The sequence below is a fragment of the Haemaphysalis longicornis genome, unplaced genomic scaffold (genome assembly GCF_048455015.1).
Source record: "Haemaphysalis longicornis isolate Haplotype H1 unplaced genomic scaffold, Haemaphysalis longicornis Haplotype H1 scaffold_7, whole genome shotgun sequence".
Classification (NCBI taxonomy): domain Eukaryota; kingdom Metazoa; phylum Arthropoda; class Arachnida; order Ixodida; family Ixodidae; genus Haemaphysalis; species Haemaphysalis longicornis.
The window spans coordinates 84,472,211-84,497,174 of record NW_027526422.1 but is presented as its reverse complement, the minus strand read 5'-3'; the positions used below and the strand labels follow the sequence as shown (position 1 = coordinate 84,497,174).

The window sequence follows — 24,964 nt, the reverse complement described above, 5'->3', positions numbered from 1 at the left end:
TACGAATAGTTATTGTTTTTTGTAAAATTAATGTTTTCACCATCTAGAGACACAAAAACTGCAACTTTATTGCACAACAAATCACACAAAGTAAAATTAGGAATTACACAATACCATTGCACTCAACAGGTTAAGGTCTGCACTCACTTAAATGTTAACTGCTCGACATGTTCGGGGAGCAGTGACAACCTCCTGCTCGTCACCACTTTACCAGATACCGAAAACAGCCGCTCACTTGAGACACTAGTAGCTGGCATGCCCGAGCCCGTGCACATTGCCGCGCGCTGATACAGTAAAATCTTGATGATACTAATCTCGCGGGCTGCGAAAAATATTCGTATCATCCGAAATTCGTACAAGCCAACACATACCAAAAAATTTAGCGCTGAAAAAAGTTTTCGTTTATTTCTTTTCCTACTTTCGCGTGAAGAAATTCGTGATTTTTTTCTGCTTTTTTTAACCCCCGTGTCGCAAAGCAGTCCTTTTTGGAGCACGTAAAGCTTCGCGCTCGTCTCCTCACTCGCTGTGCCCAAGCTCGCTACACGCCGCAACAGCCAAGCGTGAACCGCATGGTGCATTTTTGCACGCGATTCGCTCGCCTCAGCTCTGCGAGCGCTGTATTTTCACGCCCACATCGACGATTTCGCGCCCGCGGTAGCACCTACCTCGGTCAGAAAATGACGCACGGCGCGCGCGGCAGAATGGAGGAGCCTGACTACTTGCGATGAGATCGAGACAGCCGGCTTGGCTCCGCCGGAGATGGTTAGGCTTAGCACCCCGGCAAATATTTTATGGGCGCTTTCACTAGCGGCGCGGATGATGTTTTATAGTACCGTTTTCGCATGCATTATCAGCTCCTTTACCGCACAAGCAACTTCGTGTCTCCCGTGAGCCGCATTTTAAAGAGCGGTTAGAAGCGGTCGCTCGAGCGCCCGCGCCACTTCGCGGCTGGAGCCGACGCCATGTTGACGCCGCCGGCCGCGCCGCGCGCAGCGTGGGGGTGGTTTCGCGGCGGTGTCAGCGCGTTGGGCGTGCGCAGAGCGTTTTCGCGAGCAGAAAACAACAGCCCGGCCGTTTCTGTAGAAAGAGCGACAAACAGGGGAGCGAGAGCCGTCACTTGCTCGTTCGGCAGTCGGGTGCCTCGCCGGCTCGTTCGTATCTTCCGCCGGGCCGCGCAGGTCCGTTCGTAACAGCCGAAATTTTTCCCATTGCAAACGATGCAATTTCGCCGGGACTTTTCGGAAATTTGTATCATCCCGAAATTCGCACCCCCAGAATCGTATCATCGAGAGTCCACTGTAAATAAACACCGATACAGACGCGCTCTGAATTTTTTTTTTTTTTTTTTAAGTGCGAATGCACTTTATAAGCGACCCCAAACCATCCACCGCCGGCGTCGGCGGCGGCGGCGTCGGCGGCGTCCGCAGCGCTCTTTAAGGAAGAAACAGCATCCGGCGCCAGGTTTCGATCCGAGGACTTTGCGGGCCGCAGCCCGACGCTCTACCGAATAAGCCACGGACGCGACGCTGATATTGTCAGTAACGCGCCTTATATCTTTAACGCATTCAAACTACGTCGTCAGCGGCGTGCGTTGGCGACTCAGCGGCGTTATAGCGGCTTGATAACCATGGTGTACACGTGATACTACAAACCCGATGGAAGAGATGGAAGAGAAGGCGGCGAGGCGGTGGGCTGCGGGGTCCGAGCGCAAGCGCCGCAAGCGGGCCGACAACCGTGCATTCGCACTTTCACATTCTCCCCCTCAGGGAAATGCGGGGGAATTTTTTTGAGTTTTGGGTGGTTCCAATATTTCGAACAATAAAAGTGTCGTTCGAATCGAATCGAATACCAAAAAATTGGAATCGAATATTCGAAGTTTCAAATATTCGCACACCCCTAGTAATTTTTATTACACATAACTACCTCATAGACCCCCATTTATGCTCCCTTTCATGTCATTCTCATTTTCATTCGTCCACGCATTAAATGTCATCGCCCCCCCCACCATTTTTTTTTGTTCATGAGTTAACTGTAGCAGTCAGCAGTTGATCACACATGAATTTATTTTTTTCAAGTATTAAATGTTGCCTTTTTCTTGTTCCACACAAGCATTACCTGTAAAAGTCGGCAATTTATCACATGCAAATAGGACGACGTTTTTAAGTGCGAATGCACTTTATAAGCGACCCCAAACCATCCACCGCCGACGTTTTTAAGTGCGAATGCACTTTATAAGCGACCCCAAACCATCCACCGCCGGCGTCGGCGGCGGCGGCGTCGGCGGCGTCCGCAGCGCTCTTTAAAGAAGAAACAGCATCCGGCGCCAGGTTTCGATCCGAGCACTTTGCGGGCCGCAGCCCGACGCTCTACCGAATAAGCCACGGATGCGACGCTGATATTGTCAGTAACGCGCCTTATATCTTTAACGCATTCAAACTACGTCGTCAGCGGCGTGCGTTGGCGACTCAGCGGCGTTATAGCGGCTTGATAACCATGGTGTACACGTGATACTACAAACCCGATGGAAGAGATGGAAGAGAAGGCGGCGAGGCGGTGGGCTGCGGGGCCGAGCGCAAGCGCCGCAAGCGGGCCGACAACCGTGCATTCGCACTTTCACATTCTCCCCCTCGGGGAAATGCGGGGGAATTTTTTTGTCAAGACGATTTCAATTCCACATTAAGAAAGGAGTGTTCAAAAAACAACAAGAAAGCTAGAAAAAGTAGAATAATTGAACAATACCCCTATCACGTGGGCACTTTCAATTGCACTTGAGTCGATCCTGTTCGAACTCAATTCTGGTTCCCAAAGCGTCATTGAGGTTGGAATGGATTACGAAATGGAACAATGATAATTTCGTCCCCACCGAGTAATTCCATAGAAGGTAACAACTTCAAACAATGCCACAAATCGCATCAAACAACTTCACTCAAACAAGTGTGCCATAACGTTTACGCAGTTAAAAGGGACATGAAGACAAAAATGCAAGCTTGGTTTAATCCAAAGATTGCTTCACTAGAATTACACTGACACCACTTTCAATGCAAACTTCACTCAAATAGGCTGTATAATGAGGGAAACAGAGAACAGCTATGCGAATCACTAGCAAGTTTTCCACACCGAATCTATGACGTATTATGGGCAGTTTGCTGCGATTGGCTGAGGCTGACAAAATGCAACGCAAATTAAACAGGGATTATAATTTTTGCAGAACAAGCTATTTGTGCTTAAATTTAGTGCCCATTCTTTTTACAGCAGTAAGAACGTGTGGGTATACAATGAAAACAAAGAAGCCCTAGTTCATACAGCGCGCACTGTGCCGGCCAACGCTGCACAGCCATCGAGTGCGCTGGGCTTGTCTGACACTGCACTGGCCAACTGGCAAAAGTGACACTGCCACTTACGTGACCCTTCCTATCGAGTCATACCCAATATTTCACGACACGATTACTATCACCTGTAACAATAAGTTGGGGGGAAGAAAACGTGTGTGGACAGTGGTCCTTGAGCGGTATTATTACGCCATCTATGAAGGAAGACGACAATCAGGCCAACAAAAAGTGTTTTTGCCGTGGGCGGCAGCCTCAGTCAACATACTAACTTTTGTTTTATGTACGTGCGCTGGATTGCTGACATCACGAAGAACTCGATAGAGCGGGATAATTAAAATTTTGGCTTAAAATGCTTATATTCCTCAGTAAATAAAGCATTGTTTGCTGCCAGAAAAGTGCTGAGGGCACTGTAAAACACCAAATCTTTTGAATAAAACAAACCTGTATTTTGTCTTCATCACCCCTTTTAAGTATACCTATTTTACAAAATTGCATTTGCCCACCGTCAACACCATCAGCCAATCCAACTTGAAAACAAGAATGGCGTCGCCTTGGCTGCTGTATCAAGTACAGCACATTTTGCTAGTTCATCATGCAGTATCGTCACTGTTAGGACAAATGTGAAGGAAAAATACGGTGGAAGTCGGCCGTCGTTGCAAAAGAAGTGCTCCCGAACCACAACGCAAAGCTTCGCACCCACTGCAACAAACAACCATGCTACAATGAATGGCCTTGGCATGGCTGCGCGGGTTTTAACTGACGTCAGCCGCAAAATACCTTTCTTTGGCGCCAACTGGTCGACGTGAGTGCAATGTTTCAGTGCGTGATTGAAACTGGCCATGTAAAAGCAGCGGTGCGTTGAGCGTGCTCAAAAACTCAATCCCGCTTCACTTCAATTTAGACTGAAAGTGCCTGTGCGACAGGGGTATTGAAGAAGAAACGAAAATGATAGGAATGGTCAGAACCTGAAGTTGGTGAAGACTGAGCCGTTATGCCTGGATGCCTGCCATCGCAACTTCCCCATTCATTTACCTGCTTTTTCCATTAGTGCAATTATTGCTGCTGCTGCCCTTCACAGCTGGAGGAATAAGAAGTTAACCGTTTGAATTATAATTATGCTACGAGATCTGCAACTGCAAATTATGACTACCAATTTCAATTACAAATTACAAAAGTGAATTCTCACATATTCCCAGCCACACATATAATCTACATGCTTCCAACAAATACAGAGTAGCGCACGTACAAAACATGCGAGAACTGGGGCAAGAACTTTACCGAATACCTTCTAAATCATTGTGCCCATTTCACCGGTGTGCATGAACGAGTACAGCGGCATTTCAGTGTAAGCAACGCTGTTACAGTGAGCATTGCTTTGCTAACAGCCAGAGATTACATAAGTTCGGAGTGTCTTACAAGCCCTAAATTCCGATTTGAGGCCATCGAAAACAAAAATGCCCCTTTCGAACGAAACACCTACCGTAAAAACCCGCATATAATACGAAGTTTTTTTTCAAATTTTACTACGTAATATTTGTGCCTCGTATTATATGTGAATCCCAAAGCTTTCAGCCGAAAATTTGCACTTTCGGTTTCAGCGTAGGGTGCGCCATCTTGTGGTGGCGTGAGCTGGCTGCTGCTTCTCTCAGCCGGCGCCGTTCTGATTGTTTCGACCGTGCAAAAGATCTCGGCACGTTCTCCGCAAGGCTATCACGATGTCGGGTGCACCAAAACAGTATTCGGCTGCAATTAAAAGTTATTTTATGTGCCGAGACCACCAGGAATTGCACCGCAGGACGGCAGTTCGGTGTCACCGAAAGCAGCGTTCGTGGGTGGAGAAAGCAACTGGTGGTTGACTGGATAAAGTCGGTGTAGTGTCGGCGGCCTGGAGCAGTGTTGGGGATTCCCGCCAGTGCTCGTGTTGGACGCCTTTCACTGCCACCTGGCCGATTCCGTTTAGAAGTTGTTGCGTGAACCCCGCACCGAACTCATTGTCATTCCAGGAGGAATGACATCCCAGCTGCAACCGCTAGGCGTTTGCATCAACAAGCCTTTCAAAGACTGCATCAGGTCCTGCTACCAAGAGTGGATGAGGTCAGGAGACCCGTAAGTGACAGCTACCGGATGGCTGACGCGGGTTTCTCCAGCGGTGCTTTGTGGCTGGATCGCGGATGCGTAAGCCAGCATCCCAGAGGAGCTCGTCAGTCGCAAGTTTAAGAAATGCGGCATCTCGAACGCCCTTGGTGGCACTGAGGACCACTTTCTGTGGGAAGACATTTCCGACAAGGCGGCTTCAGGAGACAGTGGCAGCGAACCTGACGATGACTGAACGGACGTCGGGAGACAGTGCCAGCGAAAACTGACAATGAATGAACGGTAACTGCAGTGCAAATAAATGTTTTCTGTGCTCTTTACCCCGCATTAGATGCTGATGAAACTTTTTTTCTGATTTTGCTGTCCCCGAATTACACCTCGTATTATATGCGGGTCCGTATTATACGCGGGTTTTTACGGTACTGTGTAAAACAAGTAATACAGGAAAGTAATACAAGAACGAAAGTAATAAAAAAGCACTGAAGTGTAAGTGGCCTGAATCATTCTGGAGTAGTTTTTGGAGCATCGGAGCAGTGTTTTGTAGCAGCCACAGCCAAAAAAAAAAAAAAACATTCTGGAGCAGTGAGAAGCACACCTTCCCAGGAGTAGAATGGGCTTTATCGTATATGATAAGAAAAACAACCCTCCCATAGGAAAACAACCCTCAGGGACACCAAAACGCATCCTGTGAAGCAGATCAGCATCCATGAAAAGCATGCACAACCTATGTGGTCTTCAACAAAATCACACTGGACAGAGTCATTCCTGCCAGCAAAACAGCGGAGCACGACAGAAGGCCAGTGAGGAAAAACAACCACATGTGGTTAATGCAGAAACAAACTTGTTTTCTATGCCAGCGAAAGAAGGGCATAGAAAGCAAGCCAAGAAAAGAATGAACGCGACATCTACGGCTCAAGGTCAACGAAGTCAGGCCAGAGAAACATGACACGAAAAGCATGGGCCACGCCACGAACACGTGCCCAGCCAGCTGCATATCATGTGAACACCGGAAGCCCCAGCTGCAAGTGTTCAAAACAACGCGAGTAGCATAAAGGTGACGATTGCGAAAAGTACACAAAAAAGCACTATTTGACTTGCATTTGTCTGGTTTGAAGCACGGTCAACGATTCGACACAACAGTGAATGCCAATGGAAGCTTCTAAGGAGCCCGCAAGTCAACCCTGCAGGACTCTGGTACCAGTGCTTTTCAGCGAGTAATTGGGATTAATGCACCAACATCTGTCGAACGCCGCTGCTTTGGACCTCCATATCAGAAAACGCACCAAGTGTCGCCATGTGCAAGGTAACTTCTAAGGGCATTTGCAACCTGGTTGGTTCAAAGGGCAAGTGGCTAAGACCCGTGTCCCGTATGGGTCGTTAGTTCGTGCACAGTGTGCAGTCATATTCTGCATGCTATTAGTAGCAGAGTAAATGGTGGGAATATTAGTATTTTACTCCTGTGGTTGTATTTCCTGTAACATTGCCAATGAGGACTCTACAATCTGCGTCCTGCCTTGATTGTACTTCAACATCGTGGTTCCATTTTTGCCGAGCCAGTCACAAAGATTGTTTTGTTGTCAATTTGAGGACTCCGACTCCCTCCACGCACTGCCACTGTGAAAGTTGGGCATCAAAGAACAATTCCCTTTGTCACAGATTATCAGTGTTTTATCAGACACAACCCCTAAAAATGACGCCATCACACCTTTGGTATGTTGTTAACTGAAAAATAAATGGTGCACGCCAGCTGTCGAACCTGTTCAGAACAATCTAAAGCCATTACTATAATTTCTTTTTGTCTTATAATCACGTCGGTAGAGCAAAACAATGATGAACAAAAACTACGTGATTTGCATAACGTACAAGAGTAAATTCAGATATCCTTTACAAATGTAAAAATGAAACTTGTTGGTCTTTTAGATTTTCACAACTTCTTACCTCAAAAAATCACTATAAAAAAAGAAAAAGAAAAAAAAAAAAGACAAACAGTGGTGTCCTGAACGAGCCTGATGCCACACTTCAGCGTCATGTTGCAATCACGGTATCTACACCTAAAAAAATAAAGGCAGTTACCGCTACTTATCTCCCTATGCCGACCAATGACAAGGATAGAAATTTCTGCGTGACGCTGTTAAAGATCAAGTTGTTCAGCCCAGTCTTCACATGGCTGCGAGCTCGAAAGGGTTGGTCTTTAACGCATTAACTGCACGGGAATAACATATCAACACATGGAAACTTGGTTGCCCACAAGTAATAAAAGATCCTAATAATCTGGGATTCAACTTCTTTGTGTCAGCCCCGACACACTGTCTTTCCGGATGGTCTTCCTGAACTGTCCGAATTTCAAGGTACACGAAAATACTTCCCACAACACCCAGATTCCCACTTCCCATTATGCATGATCGTATTCTTGCAGCCGTCCGATGGGTGGACACATTTCGCAGCATGCGCTGCTAGCTGTGCCCTTCAGTTCGAGCCCACTCCTGGCCCATCAGCAAGCAGCAAAAATGGGGAGAAATGGCCATTGTGGCCTGCGCGGGTGAGCGACTAGATAATGTCCCAACGAATACTAACGCGGCCTACGAAGCTTCGTAAATGTGAAAGCCAAGGACACAACAGCGGCACCTGACGGACGAGGCAGCGGCAGCATTCACTTTGCAGTCTCGCCAGGTTTTAGCGTTTCAGCTGTGCAGCAGAACACTTATCGCAGCGTCCACACAGTTCCTTCTCCCGCAACAGATACTACTACCTGCGCCCAGTGCTTGTGACGTGATCTGGCCGCCCAAGGAATCCACGTGCCCCCTCCGGTTCAGTTTCTTGTTCCTTGCTCGCGAGCAACTGGCGGCAGAGAGCGACAAAGGAGGAGGGTGCTCACTTGGACGCAGGCGTGCTGCCGGTCGTGCTGCTCCTTGGCCCTACGCAGCTGCTCCTTCTTGGTCCACAGCTTCTGGATCTCGTTCTCTTCCTCACCCGTCCTGGCGGCGGGGGTGCTGCTCTCCGGGTCTTCCAGAGAGTCGCCCGCCTCCAGGTCGTCCTCAGACTGCAACAGCAGCACAACAAGCAAGCACGTCAAAACGAGAGAGAGAGGTCCTCTCTTTCCTCTGCTTCCCAGCTCCATCACTCTCACTCCCTTTCCAGACACACACACACAAAGTGCCAATTCACAGCTAATGACACAATTATATACAGTTAAACCTCGATGTAACGAAGTCCGTAAAATTCGTAATTTACTTCGTTACATTGAAATTTCGCTACATTGAAATTCGCGGTTTTAATGAAGTGTTCATCCCGTGAAGCATTTCCTGCAAAAGAAAACGTGGCGCGCATATGCGGCTGGCGCATTGTTTCTGTTTCTGTCGGTGCTTAATCGTCTACGCGGGCATTAGAGTGAACCGCATGGAGCGTTTCCTCCCCTCAAAAACGCGCCCCGCAAGCCACAGGCGCGCTGACGCAGCCGCGGAGACAACCCGCGCGATGTGAGTATCTCCAGCGAGCGCTTCCGCTCGCTGAAACGCAACTCGAGGGTCAAACGAGAGGGGCATGCGAGAAAAAAAAAAAAAGCGGATAACGTGGGCGAAAATTTCACTGTAAAGCGTCATACGCTCCGCTTATGAAAGCGCCAATCGAGTATCCTCGGCATCCCCGAGCGCTTCGAAGCTCCCGCCATAGGGTGTGCGCCTCCCCAATCGCAGACGCGGGTGTAAAAAAAATGCGCGCACAAGGCTCATAAAGCTTCACAAATGCTTGATGGAACGATGAAACCCAACGAGCATGAGCGAACTCGAACGAAGGGCAAAGCGGCGGCGGCGGCGGCCCCGCAAGAGGCGATTAGGCTTACCACAGCGGAGGATGTTTGGTGGGCGCTTTCGTAAGAGGCGCGCATGACGTTTTACTATGGTTTTACTGTGAAAATTTCGCCCACGTTATACGCTTTTTTTTTCTCGCGTGCCCCTCTCGTTTGCCCATTGTGTTGCGTTTCAGCGAGCGGTTATAAGCGGTCGCTGCAGCTACCCCATGCAGCTACCCCACATCGCGCGGGTGGTCTCCGCGACTGTGTCAGCGCGCATATGGCTTGCGAGGCGCGTTTTTGCGGTGAGAAAACGCCCCATGCCGTTCACGCTGTTGCCCGCGTAGACGATTAGGCTCCGACAGAAACAGTGCGCCACCCGTGTATGCACGCCACACAGTTTTTAAGCAAGGGGCTCGCTCAGACTCCGCGGCTCGCTGCATCCGCGGCATCGGGCGGCCCGTGTTGCCGTTTGCGTTTTATTGAGATCCCATTTCGGCGCTTGCGTCTCCCAAAATATACCTCTGCAACTTAAATTTCGTGCCTAGTTCTCCGTGAAACTTCGTTACATTGAAATTTCGGCAAACGGGACTTCGTTACACAGAGGGTAAAAATACATGGTGTGCATACACTTGAAGTTACGAAAAATTCCGTGGTTCGTTACATCGAGGGTTTCGTTACATTGAAGTTCGTTACATCGAGGTTTAACTGTATACGAACGAAAACAAAACCTTAAAAAAAACAGTTACCCTAAACGGAGGGGCTTGCTTATCATTATCTCTGAGCGAGTGCCAACAGCTGAAAGGTTTGGTAACAAGCACGCCAGAGAATTCAAAGGATGAAAACTGCAAAGTTGTCACCGCTCTCCCACTGGCCTTTGCAGTAGAGCACCTGCCATCGAAAACCTTACTCCGAATGTGCCCATCTGAGAAACAGTCCCAATCGGCTGCTCTAGAATGTAACTTCCCAGCTTTTTGTACCCTGAATTAAACTATCTTTTATGTGTACCACTTCTACATGCCTCAATGCACAGCAAGTAAAAACATCCACGAGTTTTTTACCTGGAAGAGTTACACAAGCAATTAATTGGTTGATTGATTATGAGGTTTAACGTGCCGCCGCTACACAGGCCATGAGGCGCACCGTAGTGGAAGGCTCCAGATTAATTTTGACCACCTTAGAATCTTTAATGTGCGCCGAAATCTTGAACAGACGGGCGTTTTCACTTTTCGCCTCCATCGGAAAAGTGGCCGCGGCAGATAGGAAATGAACCTGCGTCCTTGGGAAATGAACGCACGTCCTTGGGCACACAACCATTAGAATCATTATCTACACTACGTCCGCTCCATTCAAGCAATGGCACATGCCTGGGGACTATTTTCTCCCACACACTGTCAACAGCTCTGCGCAAATCGCAGCTTCACCAGCACTGCAAAGGGCACAAGTGCTGTGCCTCTGCACGCCAATACCAACAAGCAAGGTACTGTATGTGTCCACCTTTAGCAACAAAGATATTATTGAAGTCAAGGCTACCATCAGTACAAAAGACAGGAAAAAGTTTCCGTTGAAATTTTCGTTGCATGCCTGTGTAATGAGCCCTGCTCAGGTAAAACATAAAAAGCAAGCTAGAGTGAGTGCTCCTTCGGGAGCCCCCTCCCCCACTCCATGTCTACAAAAACTAAGAACTAGCCCATGCCACACAACGCCACTGCTGCAATCTAGTCTAGGGCCAGATGAAGGTGAACCAAAAAGCAGTGAAAAAGACAAGTGGACTGCACGACCCCTCCATGGTGAAAGGATGCAGAGAACTGAGCAAGAAGGGAGGAGCATGAGGTGAAGGCGGCCCTCACCGAGTCGTAGGTGATCTCCCTCTCGGAGTCGGACTCGCTGTCAGAGGCCGTGATGACGGAGACAAAGCGCTTGCGCTCCACGTTGAACTCCAGGTACGGCGTCGCTATGCCGCACAGGTAGTCGCCAAAGAACTGGATGCGGTTGATGCGCAGGTAGTTGCGGGCTCGCTCCTGCATCAAGAGGAGCGCCAGGTCACAGTTTTGGACGATCGAGTAACAGGGTGAAAGCAACGTGGACTTGTGCAAAGCGGCTGCACTCGCCAGCAGTGCGTGTGCCAAAACAAATGCACTACTTTACCGGTGGTAGCAGCTATAATGTACAACACCTGCCAGGCAGTTTTACTTCAATATTTTTAAGTGTGTTCGAAATAATGGAGCAGGAATTTCCATGGACTGAAATGCCACCTTCGCCTAACGGGCCACTGTAAAACCCCAGTAGTCACGCTATAAACAAGACATGTCATTCGTTTCGGCAAAACCGTCATGGCCGTTTGCTCCCCCCATTTTTTTGGTAGCTCCTGTAATGACTTTCCACGAAAGTGTTTTTCTTATTACTCGAGGATTGCATGAATTCATCACAGGAAGCAGCATAAAGTAACAGGGACAAAAAAAAAAGTGCTGAGAGGCTGAAAAGTAGCTTTTTTGTTGTCTTCGTCCCTGTTCATGCAACAAAGTTCTTAAGGGGGGACGTGGCTTTCAAAATCAACTTTTTTATTTCTTTGTGGATTTTGATGAAAATTGGCACAGCAACTGGAAATGCTTCTGTGATAACACCATAAAAATTTCAAGATAATATTTTGATAACTTTTTTATTTATTAAATTTTCTTTCTGTTCCGCTTGTACCGAGCTTGAGCGACTTATAAAACACGATAGAAAACTTGTTCGAAGTGCTTTGCATTCCCAAATGAATGGGCGAGGTCGTGACAGTTTCAGAATTTTTTTTTTTACAAAACAATATTTTTTAGTTTTCATTTTTTTAGAGGTTAATGTGCAACAGGCATGTCGACTGTGAACGACTATTTGAATAAAAAAGACACAAAAAACAAATCTGGAAAACCAAAAGTGTCACGACCTGAACTGTTCATCAAGGAATGTAATGCAAGAAACGGAATCAAAATAGACCCAGTGGTCACGAAGAAATCCCTGGTACAAGCGACATAGGTGGCATAAAAAACTGTTTTGAGAAAACCGCTTCCGAAGTTGCAACATAGGTTTCACTTATCAAAAGTCGCCACGGTTGCAGCCTTTCATGTCCTTTTGAACATGGGGCTTCTGGAAGGCCTTGCCTTGAAATTTGAGTGCCTTTTACAGCCTTTCTCTTTCCAGAAAACATCATTTTCAGCTCCTCCGTGAAGAGTACATACCCCCTTTGCAAACCAAACGGAGAGGAAGATGTGTTTCAATGGGCTTTCAATGCAAAGTAGGTTAGCTGGTTGGCTGTATCGCACTGGACAACCTCCTTTTGCAGTGTTGTCACCATGGCAACAAGTTAAGCATTTTTTTTTACTTAAATTTGAACATTTTTGGCTTTTTTTATGTTTTATCTTGCCTGGCACAGCAACTTAGTACTCATATACGTGCAGGTGTTCATTGCCAAAAGTTTGCATACCACAAGGATGAAAATGAGCTACTTTGAAGCTTGGTAGAGTATTCTGCATAACTCCCAACTTCAATGCAAGAGCATATTTTTTTACTATTGGCATTCAAGGCATCCAATATTTCTCGCAGCACAGCCAGTATGCCCTAAGCAATGGTATCAATAATTTCCCTAAAAAAATCACTGTTAAATGCTGCCACAGTAACGTACATTTTTAACGCAGAGAGCATATTTTTATTCTTATATTACTAACTCAAACCTGTTCGCATGAAAATTACAAGTGCACAGGAAACGTAGCGCAAGAAAGGCGATACGGCTCGCGCGCATCGCAGCGCACGCTTACCGCGACATATCGAACTTTGATTATACCTGATATGGCTGGTCAGGTCGCTTTTAAGATTAAATCTAACGTCGCAGGCGTTAATTACAACTACTGGCGTTCAATCGTAACCGGTTGCCCAGTCATGTGATGCTCCAATGTACGTCGGCTATGCCGTGCGCGCCGCAGCGTTTGACACGTCGACCGTTTCTTTCTCAAGGCTAGCGAGCCCACAGTCAAAACACAGCAATAACTAAGCGTGTAAACATCGCAAATCCGACTAAAAGTTCACTTCACGAACCGCTATCGCAAGCGCGCACACCGCGTCACCCTCCAAGGTCTGGCGACGGTAGAGTCACGCGCACCACGAAGCGTTCGATGACCTCCGCCTTTCGAGCCACACAACTTCCCGTAATCTGGCTCGTTATCTCTGGCATTCCCATCGCGATAACGTGCGTATTGAATACCACAGATTGAACAGAAACTCGGCCGAGCGAAGCGGCGAAAATGAACTCAATCCGCTCGCTACGCAGCTCAGGCGGCCGCCATCTTGCGTTGCGCCCGCGACATCCAATCAGGAGGGTCGTTGGTCTGTGCCCGACCGGAGGACCAATAGCGCTTCAGCATCTATTTCTAACTTCGTTTGTGCGTCGTTTCTTTTCTGCCGTTTGTGCGTTTGTGAATGAACGAAGATACAAGAGACGAGCGGAACCGGAAAGACGATCACTCGGCCGATCTAACCATATCAAAATGGCCGCGCCCGGTGGCACCGTTGCGGAGATAGAGCGCTCCGAAAATTGCCGTTTTTTCGCCCTTTTGCGCTGATAGTTTGTCACCGCGCCTGACAAAAGAATTTTTTTATGCCACTTTGCGACGCTTTTCAGCGTAAAAACTTTGCTGACGCACAGAATAGGAAACATAGAAGCCGAATATGTGGGTTTCAAAAAAACGATGTTTTGGTCATTTTTCCGAAGTTGAAAGCCGCGTCCCCCCTTAAATAAAGAAAAATAAAACCTAGTCATTCCATCCCTGTAGTGTAAGGCCTGGTCTTTTTTCTTAATTGATGTTTTAAATGCGCTTACCTAAGCCCAGGATATTTTTTTCCAATAAATACAAAGAAAACATGGTATTAATTTTCCGAGAATTTTCCGCGGGTGGTGGCGGCAGTTCTAACCAAACACACCCACGGTATCACAGTAGCATCCAAGCATGACTTTGCTCTTCTGCATCTACTGGTAGGTTAAATAGCTGCACAAATGACAGTGCCCTTCGCAAAATGCCATGTGACATTGTACATTGTTTTTGATTCTGTCGACTGCGTTATACTGTGGACATCCCAAACGTTTTCATCCGGACTTGTGACATTGGTCATACTCCATTGCTTGCAGGTGCCTGAAGTTCTAGCTGCACCTTAAAGACAGTTTTCCTGGCTAGCACACAGCAGTGTTAAGATGTGTCATCCCGTTAAGGACAGGTAGGCTGACACTCATGAAGCACACAGTGTGCATTCTAGCACAGATATTTGCTGCAAACCTGGATGGTGACCAAAAATTCCTCAGTCACATGCTGTCATAGATAGTCAGGGCTGCTAAGCAACGGTTAGGCCGTCTGGATTACTACAAGCGATGTAGGTAGTGGATACATACTAAAGTTCGTCGCTATAAGCCACGTACGATGGGCAATTCTGAGGTGTTAGCCAGGGGAAGTGTATTAAGCTGAATAGCTTTTGCTAGAAGCCAATGTATTGTCTAACCCCGTCTTGGAACACAACTAGCCCAAAGCAAAGCTTTCTATCATGGCACTATGCCTTTAGAGCGTCATACAAAGGTTCCTGCCACCAAAAGAGTGTGCTTACCCGGTCGCATGGCACCTGTATGTAGAACGCCTCCTGTGGGGCGCCCAGTAGTGGCACAAAGCTGAACAGTGTGGCGTCCTCAGGTAGCGTGAGCAGCTCCCGATCTGTAAAACAAGAAAGAACAAAAAAGACTGCCTCAGTGCCCAGCACCCACTGCAAACATTAACCTCTTCCTTTTCCTTTCTCTTATTAACCTGATCATCCGCATCATACCCGAAGAAATTTCTCAAATTCCCAATTTTTACAATTCTGCTTGAAAGCAGGATGAAATAAGGGAGCCTTTGCTTAATTACTAACGAGCAGTAGCTGCCTTTGTTCTGTGTACCGAACCAGACTATTTGGGGACCCTCTTTTTTGCCCCCGCCACATTCCGGAGCTCCAAATTCTAGGCTGCAGGCAATATCCGAATGATAGGAACGAATACCACACCCCACTTAACTCACAGGCCAAAAGTTCCGAAACAGAGAGAGTGCACAAATGGCAGTCTTGGTCAGAACAGGAAAAAAGAAGCTACCGTGCAGTGCTACTAAGAACTGCTCCCAAGACGGTCATAAGAAGGGTCATAAATAACGACATCTGATTGTGGTGCCAGCAGTCAGAGGTACACAGTGCAACGCAACAAGATTTTTCTCAAACAGCAGCAACACAGCAGGGCCTACCATGTGTTATTGTGTTACAGCCACATTTCTGTACAGACCCACCTTCGTTCCGAGAATGTAGCCCTTACACGGGTTGCTTGTCTTCAAAGCACCGAATGCTTGTCTTCATTAGTCTATTCTTGCAACGGCGATATTCTCATGAAAAACAAACCTTTCGCTTTTCCTGGTGATCTTGCTGTTCTAAGTGCAATTCATTCAACATACAAGCACACCTTTGCTTCATCTGGCGTGTACAGGTTGTTTCACGTTACTTGGACAAATGATTAAAATTATGAATCCATCTATTTCCACCAACGCAGTTTCGGTATATCGAAAGAAACACAGGATGTAGTACGGTGTAGACCATTTATAACGTAACCACTTATAGTGCGGGACTGGATATAACGCGGGTTTTTGTGACCACCGGTTTGCCTCCCATAGAACTCAATGCATAAGCATACCGCTTAAGATGCGGTTGGCCCAGCCATAATACCGTTTATAGTGTGGTTTTTCGGCGGGTCTGCTGATTGATCGACCGGCTCAGCTGGGGCATCGTTTTAGGGTAGCAAAAGAAAAAAAGAAATGATGAAATCGGCCATCTGACGCAGTGCGCACCCCTTGCTCTCCTCTAACTTCGACACAGAAGAAAAAAATAGGCACCCTTTAGTTTGCGCGTACTTGATAACCACAGCTGTCCTTGCTTGATGCACCTCGGAAGATAGCGACCGACTCCCCGTCCGCGCGTGGCAAGTTGTTTAATCGTGAACCGCATGGCCCGTTTTCGCACACGAATTGTGCACATCGGCGTTGTGCGTGCGTTTTTTTCATGCTCGCGTCTACGATTCCGCGCTCACGGTGGCATCTTCGCGTGGCAGTGGGAGGAGCCTGACGACTTGCACCAATAGAAAGACGCACACCTAATGGCGGGAGATTCGAAGCACCCCGAGTCGGCTAGCCGCGCCAGAGGTGTTTAGGCATAAGTCCCTCGATCAGATGAAGGGACTTTAGTTTAGGCTTAGCACCGCGGTATTTTTTGATGGGCGCTTTCACAAGCAGCGTGGATGGCAGTTTATATTCCACTTTGCGGTCACATTATCAGCTCTTTTCTTGCATGAGCATCTTCGCTTGCGCCTCAAGCGGCATTTCAGCGAGCAGTTAGAAGTAGGGGTGTGCGAATATCAATTTTTTAATTTCGTAGCGAATTCGAATAATAAAAACAAAGTTCGAATCGAATCGAATATTTTTCGAATATTTTTCGAATACGAATACTTACTGTTTTTTGTAAAATTAAAGTTTTCACCATCTAGAGACACAAAAACTGCAACTTTATTGCACAACAAATCATACAAAGTAAAATTAGAAATTACACAATACCATTGCACTCAACAGGTTAAGGTCTGCACTCACTTAAATGTTAACATGGAGAAACGTTAACTGCTCGACATGTTCGGGGAGCAGTGACAACCTCCTGCTCGTCACGACTCCACCAGATACCGAAAGTAGCCGCTCACTTGAGACACTAGTGGCTGGCATGCCCGAGCCCGTGCACATTGCTGCGCGCTGATACAGTAAAATCTCGATGATACTAATCTTGCGGGACCGCGAAAAATATTCGTATCATCCGAAATTCGTATGAACCAACACAGACCAAAAAATTAAGCGCTGAAAAAAGTTTTCGTTTATTTCTTCTCTTACTTTCACGTGAAGAAATTCGTGATTTTTTCTGCTTTTTTTAACCCCCATGTCGCAAAGCAGTCCTTTCTGGAGCACGTAAAGCTTCGCGCTCGTCTCCTCACTCGCTGTGCCCAAGCTCGCTACACGCCGCAACAGTCAAGCGTGAACCGCATGGTGCGTTTTTGCCCGCGATTCGCTCGCCTCGGCTCTGCGAGCGCTGTATTTTCACGCCCGCATCGACGATTTCGCGCCCGCGGTAGCGCCTACCTCGGTCAGAAAATGACGCACGACGCGCGCGGCAGAATGGAGGAACCTGACTACTTGCGAAGAGATCGAGACAGCCGGCTTGGCTCCGCCGGAGATGGTTAGGCTTAGCACCCCGGTAAATATTTTACGGGCGCTTTCTAGCGGCGCGGATGATGTTTTATAGTACCGTTTTCGCATGCATTATCAGCTCCTTTACCGCACAAGCAACTTCGTGTCTCCCTTGAGCCGCATTTTAAAGAGCGGTTAGAAATGGTCGCTCGAGCGCCCGCGCCACTTCGCGGCTGGAGCCGACGCCGTGTTGACGCCGCCGGCCGCGCCGCGCGCAGCGTGGGGGTGGTTTCCCAGCTGTGTCAGCGCGCGTTGGGCGTGCGCAGAGCGTTTTCGCGAGCAGAAAACAACACCACCAATACAGTCTGCGAAAGCACGTACCGTTCGCCGTGTATATGCTTCGCCACTTTGCTGCTGAGACACGCTCTGAATTTACTTTTTTTTCTTTTTTTTTTTTTTTAAGTTTTGGGTAGTTCGAATATTTCGAACCCTAAAAGTGTCATTCGAATCGAATCGAATACCAAAAAATTCGAATCGAATATTCGAAGTTTCGAATATTCGCACACCCCTAGTTAGAAGTTGTCGCTGGAGCTGCCTGCACCGCTTCACGGCCAAGTTAGAAGTTGTCGCTGGAGCTGCCTGCACCACTTCACGGCCAGTGCCGACGCCATGTTGCCGCCTCTTACTGCGCCGCACACATTACGCCAGTTGTATCCACGCCGGCGTCGCCGCGCCTGCGGCGTGCGCTGCACGTTTTCGCGAGAAATTGCTCCATGCGGTTCACGCTTTAGAACATTGTACAGATAAGCCACCGCTCTTTCCGAACAAGCGAGCCGCGCAAAGGTTTCACTACCAGTACGTTGCGCTGATACGGTAAGCAGCCGCCTTCGGCATCGTGAACACAAGGTGGGGTAAAAAAAAAAAAAAATCCCGCTGGCCTTTCTTATCGTGTCCTGTGGCATCTTCATAGACGCAGAAAACGCAGCCATGGTCTTTCAAAACACAAACACAACGGAAGTTAAAGCCACACTCGCCGTTTGTAAGACCGCGCTTTTGCAATGTGTGAGACCCTGCAGCAGCCGCTGATGTTAAAAATAATACGAAATAAGGACCCTGCCTTCGTTTTTAGGTGCTGTGCGTTTGGGTGATAAAAAATTTAGGATGACTTGATAGGTAGGTGGCGATTTGGTTGAATTCGCGCACGTTCTGGTTATATTGCAGTACCGCTTATAGTGCGGATTTTTGCGGCTCCTGCGACATACGTTATAAGCGGTCTACACTGTAGTTTCATATGGATCAATGCAGGAGAGTTTTTAAAGCATCAAAGAAAATGTGCCCCATTCGAACAGCCAGCTGGGGGAACACATTAGCCAATTAGCCCAACTTGCCCTGCACTGGACACATACATTTATCGGCATTTTATCGACGTACATATTAGAGACGCAAGTTCCTTCCCATCCAAACAATTCAAGCAGAAACCTTGGTAATTTGCATACATCTAGATGCTCTGCAACTTTGTAACCAAATTGTTTTGGCCAGGTGCTCAAAGACGAACAAGTTGTCAATCAATCAAAATATAAAAATAACACGAAATGTTCCTTGCTGCCTCGCATGACCATTGGTGGAAAAACTGCACTTTTCTCACTTTAATACTTTCTCCAAGTTGCATGAAACACCCTGTGTACTGCAATAAGAACACTATTAGCCTACCTTGGCTGATCTTGTGGATGTGGAAATTCAAACACGATATTCCATGGTTGGTACACCCAAACCGACTGCGAACTCTTTTTTTTTTCTCCTACATGGTTCCAAATTTTCAGCTTACCTTCTGCGGGTTCCTTGTGGAGCGGAATGTCCGACATGTTCAGCTTTCGCAGAGCTGTCAAGAAGTCGGCCAGGGTCGTCCACACGTTCCCTTTCACACTGAAAGAAGGATGGGAAGGCGGGTTTGAAATGGCTGCACGCATGTATACCGTATTTGCTTTCTTAATAGGTGTTTCCTAATATGACACTGAACAGCAACACCTGAGATAACGATTGTCATTTGATGCCGTCACAAAGAGAAGTCCTAAAATTGCAACTAGTTAGTGACGCTGAGTTATCTATGAGCTGCATTTGACAAAATGCAGAAAGGTGGGTGAAGTGAACAGGACGAACAGCATGTAAGGCATTAGGACAGAAAGGTATATGCCCTCGGAAGCGATGACACACGTACACTTCTCTAGGCTTCAAATGTCAATGACGGCGTTTCGACAGCAGTGGTGGCAAGAGCAATGGCACTGCTCTGACCAAATAGCAATTTGCAGCAGCTGGCAAGGATATCGTTTGAAGCTCATGCTTTCCACTGGTGGACCAACTGTAATAACTGTGGCATGTTTTCTAAAGCAAAAAATACGGGAAGTTAGAGAAGAATGTTTTGTACTTTCAGCCGATGTCTAGTGTTTGTCCCGTCCGTATTCTTCTCTAAGTTCCCGTATTTATTGCGCTAGAAAACATGCCCAAGTTATCCCACTGCAAACTTGCCCAACTTTTTGCACTCATTAACAGACCAACTGTAGCACACAACGATTAACGGCTCAGTGTGAGCTCCTAACGAGAAGACTCAAGCAGGCGTATCGTCATGATCCCTACACTCAGCCATGTTGTTGCAATTCCCTGGAGTAAGTGCGCTCTACACAAAAACACAATCAACATATCCACAAGACCTGACAGGTAGTGAGCTTCACCAATCGCATAAATGGCAAACAAAAATTACAGGAAATGACTGATTAACGTGCGGTTTTGACACTGGAGTGAAGTGCACTCCCTCGCTTCGCCACAACATCTAATGTGGAAGTTTACAGACAGCAACATGAAGAAAGACATAGGGACAAACAGAGAATTACCGCATTTTAACTCTTCTCAAGCACTAACCCCTGTTCTAAGCAGTCTCATAAACTTAAGGGGGGACGTGGCTTTCAAAATCAACTTTTTTATTTCTGAGTGGATTTTGATGAAAATTGGCACAGCAACTGGAAATGCTTCTGTGATAACACCATAAAAATTTCAAGATAATATTATGATAACTTTTTTATTTATTAAATTTTCTTTCTGTTCCGCTTGTACCGAGCTTGAGCGACTTATAAAACACGATAGAAAACTTGTTTGAAGTGCTTTGCATTCCCAAATGAATGGGCGAGGTCGTGACAGTTTTAGAATTTTTTTTACAAAACAATATTTTTTAGTTTTCATTTTTTTAGAGGTTAATGTGCAACAGGCATGTCGACTGTGAACGACTATTTGAATAAAAAAGTCACAAAAAACAAATCTGGAAAACCAAAAGTGTCACGACCTGAACTGTTCATCAAGGAATGTAATGCAAGAAACGGAATCAAAATAGACCCAGTGGTCACGAAGAAATCCCTGGTACAAGCGACATAGGTGGCATAAAAAACTGTTTTGAGAAAACGGCTTCCGAAGTTGCAACATAGGTTTCACTTATCAAAAGTCGCCACGGTTGCAGCCTTTCACGTCCTTTTGAACATGGGGCTTCTGGAAGGCCTTGCCTTGATATTGGAGTGCCTTTTACAGCCTTTCTCTTTCCAGAAAACATCATTTTCAGCTCCTCCGTGAAGAGTACATACCCCCTTTGCAAACCAAACAGAGGGGAAGATGGGTTTCAATGGGCTTTCAATGCAAAGTAGGTTAGCTGGTTGGCTGTATCGCACTGGTCAACCTCCTTTTGCAGTGTTGTCACCATGGCAACAAGTTAAGCTTTTTTTTTACTTAAATTTGAACATTTTTGGCTTTTTTTATGTTTTATCTTGCCTGGCACAGCAACTTAGTACTCATACGTGCAGGTGTTCATTGCCAAAAGTTTGCATACCACAAGGATGAAAATAAGCTACTTTGAAGCTTGGTAGAGTATTCTGCATAACTCCCAACTTCAATGCAAGAGCATATTTTTTTACTACTTTTGACATTCAAGGCATCCAATATTTCTCGCAGCACAGCCAGTATGCCCTAAGCAATGGTATCAATAATTTCCCTAAAAAAATCACTGTTAAATGCTGCCACAGTAACGTACATTTTTAACGCAAAGAGCATATTTTTATTCCTATATTACTAACTCAAACCTGTTCGCATGAAAATTACAAGTGCACAGGAAACGTAGCGCAAGAACGGCGATATGGCTCGCGCGCATCGCAGCGCACGCTTACCGCGACATATCGAACTTTTATTATACCTGATATGGCTGGTCAGGTCGCTTTTAAGATTAAATCTAACGTCGCAGGCATTAATTACAACTACTGGCATTCAATCGTAACCGGTTGCCCAGTCATGTGATGCTCCAATGTACGTCGGCTATGCCGTGCGCGCCGCAGCGTTTGACGCGTCGACCGTTTCTTTCTCAAGGCTAGCGAGCCCACAGTCAAAACACAGCAATAACTAAGCGTGTAAACATCGCAAATCCGACTAAAAGTTCACTTCATGAACCGCTATCGCAAGCGCGCACACCGCGTCACGCTCCAAGGTCTGGCGACGGTAGAGTCACGCGCACCACGAAGCGTTCGATGACCCCCGCCTTTCGAGCCACACAACTTCCCGTAATCTGGCTCGTTATCTCTGCATTCCCATCGCGATAACGTGCGTGTTGAATACCACAGATTGAACAGAAACTCGGCCGAGCGAAGCGGCGAAAATGAACTCAATCCGCTCGCTACGCAGCTCAGGCGGCCGCCATCTTGCGTTGCGCCCGCGACATCCAATCAGGAGGGTCGTTGTTCTGCGCCCCGACCGGAGGACCAATAGCGCTTCAGCATTTATTTCTAGCTTCGTTTGTGCGTCGTTTCTTTTCTGCCGTTTGTGCGTTTGTGAATGAACGAAGATACAAGAGACGAACGGAAGCGGAAAGACGATCGCTCGGCCGATCTAACCATATCAAAATGGCCGCTCCCGGTGGCACCGTTGCGGAGATACAGCGCTCCGAAAATTGCCGTTTTTTCGCCCTTTTGCGCTGATAGTTTGTCACCGCGCCTGACAAAAGTATTTTTTTATGCCACTTTGCGACGCTTTTCAGCGTAAAAACTGCGCAGACGCACAGAATAGGAAACATAGAAGCCGAATATGTGGGTTTCAAAAAAACGATGTTTTGGTCATTTTTCCAAAGTTGAAAGCCGCGTCCCCCCTTAAGTACAGAGAAAGCCTACAGAAAAATTGGCATTTTAAAGAGACCCGCAACGTTGCTGATAAACGCTTTCACTCTTCTTTTTCTGTGCCTGTAAGCACTCTCAAGAGTTATCGTCAGCACCACGGAGGAAGAAAAAGCTAGGAGACGGCGCCGCCGGAGAAACGTGAAGCCTATACATAAAAAGTAAAATCGAAGTCGGCCCAGGCGTCACTGCACCACGTGACCCCACCGCACCACCTCTGTATGGGCCGCCGCGCTCTTCAATTTTGTCTGCTCGAAACTGCTCTGCGGCCCGTTGTCGCGAAGCCTGCTATATGTTGGTTTTTTTTCCCACGGCTTTTGTTTTCGCACGTACGCGGCACTCCTGCCCGCACACGGGCATGAGATCGCCGAGCAGACAAATGCAGGAAGGACGGGGAAAAGCTACCGCCAACGAAACACGAGAGATGCCCCGGAGTCGGAGACCGCCGCCGCCGCCGGCCCACCCGACCTTGGAGGGCCGACTGCGGCGGCTTGAGAAAGGGAAACGGCGGAGGGAGAGGCTTCAACGGACCTGGGCTTGTGAAGGCTAGCTGCGTGACGTCATGCCGTCTCCTAACTTTTTTTTCCTCCATGGTCAGCACAGAGTCAAATCACGATCTTCTCATCGCATCATACTTGCCCTTAAGCTTCTGCTTGGCATTTGTTGGGATTTTCAAAGTGGTTATAGAAAGTGTTTATTGCTGCAACAGAACGGAAGCCGGCCAATAGCCGCGATGTAGCCCGAGTGATGCCTCTCAAGCAGTGAACAATGCTCAGACTGAGAAAAAAAGAGAAAAATCTCTTGGGCAAGTTTATACATTATCTGATAGGCGTAGAGCAGCGATGCATGTCTAAAGTGTTCTTTGCGACCCCCTATCCTAAGTACTAAATGTGTCTGGTGACAATGTTCTGGAAGCATTTCAGATGTAGAAGAATATGAAAGAAGGGTTGCAGGGTACCTTTAAAGTGGGGAAAAACAAGAAAGAACGACACTGGTTGATGGAAGCACGCACCTGGTGTTGTAGTCGCAGGGGGAAGGCGGGGGCATCCACAGCCGCTTCTGGCACGACATCCAGTCCGTCCAGAGCTTGAGGGCGGGCAGAAGTTCCGCCAGGTCATCCGAGATGAAGGCCGGCGAAGAAGACGAGGCCGGAGGGGGAGGGGCCGCGGGCGATGAGGATGACGACGGGGATGAAGACGAGGAAGATGAGGAAGATGCCACCAACGGCTGCTGCAGCAGCAACTGGGTGGCCCGCTCCAGCAGGATGGCCACGTGGGCGAGCACCACCTGCAGGCTCTGCTCTTGGAGTAGCGAGCGGCAGTCGGGGTCCAGGTTCCGGTCTGCCGGCGATAACACGAAGGGAGGAGAGGAGGGGAAGAGGAGGGGGAGACACAACGCATGAGGCGGACTGAAATCTGTGAAATCTGCGCACAACAGGAGGAGGAGAAGAGGAGAGAAGAGAGGGCCCGCCACCAGGAGAGGGGGCTCGCCACCGCCGCCGCTGCCCAAGCAACGGAGACCTGCTTGCTCCGAAAGGTAAGCAAAACGCGACACCACGAGAGCAGAGAGAAAAGCCCCGTGTATTTACACAGCACATCTTTTATACGAACGGCATTAATTGATGTGGGGCTCACCTTTGAGAGATGTGTTGGCCACGGTGAACATGTTGATGGCGAGCAGTTGCAAGTGCCTGGTGTTGGTGACGGCGGCGGGGGTCCTCTGGAGCAGGCACCGGAACTCCATCAGCATGCGACGGGCAGTGTCGGAGAAGGTCTCCATGCTGCATTAGTTCCAAACAGAGATCGGGGTTATGACAACCGATCAAGGGATAAGAGACACAGAGTGTAGCATGCTTCATGTTCCAATGCTTCGTTGTCCCTTTTAAACCTTACTGTTACGCGCAAAAATGTGGCACCGTTTGTGCTTTCAGTTGGCAGGCAAGAGTACTGCACGCCTTGCAATAGTTGTGCTCCAAAAGTAGCATGCACAAGCCTACGAAGGTTAACAGTAAGGATGGCAAGTGTTATGAAATTTTCTCTCTATCCACACACACACTTTTCCAAGGCAGGATTAGGCAAATTTCAATCATAACGAGTGCCAGCATAGGGCCTTTAGGCTTTAAAGTATTTTGTACTACGTTGCAAACAACTAGCAGTTCACTGTTGAAAAATTCCGACGTGCCAAAACAGTCAATTCTAGTATACAAATGAAGCTGCCACATTCGTTCATGTGTTTATGCCCTACAAAGACATCTGCGGCTCTTTAACTGAGACAAATGCCAGTGCAGAAATACTGCGTCAGACTTTGCGCTGT

At 47.5% G+C, this 24,964-nt stretch overlaps 1 protein-coding gene across 2 annotated transcripts in view; it reads right to left on the bottom strand.

The window, feature by feature from the left end:
- LOC144146026 (telomerase-binding protein EST1A-like) overlaps nucleotides 1-24,964 on the bottom strand; it is a 91,914-nt gene that overhangs the window by 46,340 nt on the left and 20,610 nt on the right. For both annotated transcript variants that reach the window (XM_077677940.1, XM_077677941.1), the window contains exons 10-15: nucleotides 24,286-24,431; nucleotides 23,664-23,991; nucleotides 19,285-19,382; nucleotides 14,833-14,936; nucleotides 11,061-11,231; nucleotides 8,299-8,463 (exon numbers count right to left, since the gene is read on the bottom strand). In XM_077677940.1, the coding sequence (XP_077534066.1) occupies nucleotides 8,299-8,463; nucleotides 11,061-11,231; nucleotides 14,833-14,936; nucleotides 19,285-19,382; nucleotides 23,664-23,991; nucleotides 24,286-24,431 (1,012 nt within the window). The remainder of the gene's footprint in view (nucleotides 1-8,298; nucleotides 8,464-11,060; nucleotides 11,232-14,832; nucleotides 14,937-19,284; nucleotides 19,383-23,663; nucleotides 23,992-24,285; nucleotides 24,432-24,964) is intronic.